At 41.7% G+C, this 4,165-nt stretch overlaps 1 protein-coding gene across 1 annotated transcript in view; it reads left to right on the top strand.

Moving 5' to 3' along the window:
• Positions 1-1,229, top strand: part of LOC115098428 (vomeronasal type-2 receptor 26-like) — a 77,099-nt gene extending 75,870 nt beyond the window's left edge. Inside the window, exon 6 of the mRNA XM_029614953.1 lies at positions 319-1,229. Within this exon, the coding sequence (XP_029470813.1) occupies positions 319-1,229 (911 nt within the window). The remainder of the gene's footprint in view (positions 1-318) is intronic.
• Positions 1,230-4,165: the final 2,936 nt, after the last annotated feature.

Raw genomic sequence — 4,165 nt, 5'->3', positions numbered from 1 at the left:
TTCTGTTTTCCTTGCTAACATGCCTGACTCAAAGATTTATTGCTACTTCAGTACTACTTTTTATGCTGTCTGAATTTCCTCTGTATTTCTTACAGCCTCCTAGCCCTCATAAGGCTTCCTTAGCATAACCATTCATTTTCTTGAAGTCAGTCATTCTGAAGTCTAGGAAACTTGCTTTGGTTAGTTTGGTTTTGATCCAGTATTTAAGAGTCCAGATATATTCTGTCACACTCATAGCTTTCCACTTCTTTTATCCATGAATGGATTCTAGAAATCTATAATTTGAAACAGCACTAATTATTGTTTATATTCTTACAGATGCCATTTTGTGTATCAAGTGTCCTAATGACCATTGGAGCAACCAGAAGCGAGATCGGTGCATCAGGAGAGTGGTGGAGTTCCTTTCTTTCAGTGAAACCTTGGGGGCTTGTTTAGGAGCTGCTGCCATTTTTCTCTCAGTGATTGCTGCTTTCCTCTTGGTGATATTTATCCAACACAGACATAGCCCTATTGTGAGGGCCAACAACCGAGGCCTTAGCTACCTCCTCCTAGTCTCCCTCATCTTTTGCTCCCTCTGCTCTCTCATTTTCATAGGAAAGCCTGTAGAGCTCCGCTGCACCCTGCGCCAGACTGCGTTCGGCCTAGTTTTCTCTTTCTGTGTGGCCTGTATTCTTGCCAAGACTACTGTGGTTGTAGTAGCTTTCAAGGCCAGGTCTCCCGACAGCATGTACCGAAGTTGGTTAGGTTATAGAACCCCAGTCTCTATCATCCTAAGCTGTTTGTCAATTCAGGCCATCATCTGCTTCACCTGGGTGTCCATGTATCCTCCTTTTCCAGAGTTCAACTGGAAGGACTCACCAGCCAAAATCCTCCTGGAGTGCAATGAGAACTCACGGACCGCCTTTTACTGCATGCTGGGATTCCTGAGCCTGCTGGCTGGCATCAGCTTCCTGGTAGCATTCCAAGCCCGGAAACTTCCAGACCGCTACAATGAGTCCAAGTGGATTGCTTTCAGCATGACTGTGTTTCTTAGTGTCTGGACCTCCTTCCTACCAGCCTATCTGAGCACTCGTGGGAAATACATGGTCGCCGTGGAGATATTCGCCATTTTGTCCTCCAGCACTGGCGTCCTAGCCTGCATATTTCTGCCCAAGTGTTACATCATTTTGCTAACATGGGGATCTGAAAATGTGACATTTAGTAAGAAACAGGCCTTAAGCAGGAAGTAAATATGATAGACCATTTGTATCATCTGAAGGGATTTTGAAAAGACAATTTCATACTATATTATTCAAAATAGTTCCAGATTTGTCAGCCTCCATAAATCTACTTTCCCAAAAGGCTGAAAAGAATAAGCAGTCTTATAGTAATGATAGTGTTACCCCAGGCAGGAAAACCCAGATACGTGACCTAAAGGTTCACATCTCACTTTTCTACCCTAATTGCACAATTTTCACACACTTAATATACCTCTCTGAGAGTCCAGGATCCCCTGAGGGGGAAGCTCAGTATCAAGGCCTTATTACATTGTTTACCTCCCAATCTCTCTCCTTCAGTCTCTTTGTCAACAGCACTGATGAAGTGGAGGATTAGCCTAGCAGTTAGAGCTGTGGGCAATAAGCCAGGGTTCACACTGCTGTTCCTTGTTACCTTGGGAAAGACATTTCAGTCTCCATTGCGTCAGGTACAATTTAGATTGTCAGCCCACTGGGATAAGGAAATACCTACAGTATCTCAATATAATCCACTTTAAAGTGCCTGAAAAGTCAGAATATAAATTAAATAAATGAAGATTGCCCCAAATAACTGCACAATTTCCATGCTGGAAACTGGATGGGTTCTAATTTAATTTTACTGATAGGATGTAAAAGTAAATTGATGGTCCTTTACAGCCTAATTTAAAAACAGTCCAATTAAGCTTCACAAAATGAAAGTTAGAAAATTTGAAACCATCCATGTCAGTAACAAATTCTCCCATTACTCCCAGCCAGTTCTATGGGTAATTTAGCATTTCACTTTTTCTCATATCACCATTTCATTTCCAATTCTTCTCATTGGCATGGGTAGAAATGTATCCAAATTTACTTCCATTACTAAACACAATCCCGTTCTCTTACCTCTCTTGCATTCTTCTCTATTTCTGTTTACAGTTTTCTCTTCAGAATTCCCACATATCCGTAGCACAAGATCTCAAATCATGCTTGTCCAGTTCCTCCTCCCTGAGAATGGATGAGAGTCCATTCTTGACCTATGACACCTCTTCTTCTCAGATTCTTTCTAGATAAAAGGCATCTCCTTCTTCAGACAGCCCAAACGTAGAGTCCCCAGGCCCTTGGGTCCTCAGAAACATGAACATGACAAAAGTTCACTGAAAGGGAAAACCAAATAAGAAGCAGAAAGGGTAGGAAAAAACTTGCTCCTCAATCAACTAAAGGTTTCCAACAAACCATGGACAAAATAAAGGGATACAGTCTCTGTCTTCTTATTCATATCAGACTCATTTCAGAGAGATCTAAGAGTTCTAAACCTAGAAAAATAACAAACATGGAACAGCATACACTATGATGCTCTACTGGAGATTAACTCAGGAAATCCACGTCAAAAATCCACACACTGTAATGGTGGCAAGATTTTATATACAGTCTGAGCACATCATCTACTTCTTCCTTATATCTTTCCCCAGTGTTTTCAAATTTTGGAAAACAGTCACAAATGAACTTCACAAACAAGGTATACCATAACACATTTCTATCATGACTGTGCATATTAATCACAATCGGTTCTACATCTGGTATCGGCATTCTAATATGTGGGCTTATACCTCACTTTTAAACAAAAAACTAATCCAGTAATAATCACTATACAGATTGATTAGCCCAACCCTTTACTTTATTTTTATTTAATTTATATCCCACCTATGCCAGGGCCTTAGGTGGCATACGATAAAGCATACACAATATAATCAAAAGATAATAAATAAGGAAACAGTGAAAACCCTGTACACTGTTCCAATTATACAGGGTCATTCATCAAAATGCATTTTGGCGTTAATGCCATAATGCATGCGATAGTCCCTGTACCGCATGGCACAAATGCACATTTTTGAAAGGATCGGGGAGGAGTTTGGGATTCATGAAAATGAGGGACTATAGAAAATGCTCATTCCCTGGTGTCTATCAACTGAGCATGCTGCACTGAAGGGATATCTTTGCAGAGTGGAGAGCTCTTGTGGTAATATAAACCCAGAGCGCTACATTAATACAGGAGATAAAAGTTTCTGCACTAACTATGCTGTTTTAAATTTGATTTTCAAATGAATAAGGAGACAGGGGAGATCAGCAAAGACAGACATTATATGGTCTCTCATGCAGACCTGAGATAAGAGGAGTCACAGCATTCTGCAACAACTGTAAGAACATAAGCACATAGAAAATACCTCAAACCATTCTAATTAGTCGTTTTAGGGCATTCTGTGTGACCCCAAACACTACTACTTTACATTCTAAACTATTCCCCTTCTTGTGCATGCACCCATCTTCAGGGTGTCGCCACACAATTTTCCAAGTGAACAGTTCCTAAAGTAAGAAACCAAACAACATTTTATGGAAATTGAAAATGAATAATATTTCTATAACTTTGACTGGCACACTGAGCATGCCCAGCATGCCCCTAATCCTGCAGCCAGCAGGGGCCCCCCTTCAGTCTCGTTTGTAGCAAAAGTACGAGCGAAAAACAAAATAAGAAAACGTAAGCGAACCCAACTCCATGAGGTGGTGGGCAGGTTTTCGTGAGGACTAACATCCTGCTGTCCTTGGAGAACACATGTTACAGGTAAGCAACTCTGCTTTCTCCCAGGGCAAGCAGGATGGTAGTCCTCACATATGGGTGAATAGCAAGCTACAGGCTGAGTCATACGTATGAGGTCAATCAGCACCAAAGATTTGCAACAGGCACAACAACTGGGGTGCTCTTGGCAAGGATGAGGCAGCCTGAAATTCACAGCAGATCGAGGTAGGATGAGTTGGGTTCCTACACTGGAAACAAATTGCTTAGGACAGACTGGCCAAAGACGGAATCCTCTCGTCCAGCCTTGTCCAGGTAGTAGTGAGCTGTGAAGGTGTGGAGAGAGCTCCATGTCGCAGCCCTGCAGATGTCAACAATTGGT

This window comes from Rhinatrema bivittatum, chromosome 1 (assembly GCF_901001135.1).
Source record: "Rhinatrema bivittatum chromosome 1, aRhiBiv1.1, whole genome shotgun sequence".
NCBI classification, from domain to species: Eukaryota; Metazoa; Chordata; class Amphibia; order Gymnophiona; family Rhinatrematidae; genus Rhinatrema; species Rhinatrema bivittatum.
The sequence above is the reverse complement of the archived record's forward strand: the minus strand, read 5'-3'. Positions and strand labels throughout refer to the sequence as shown.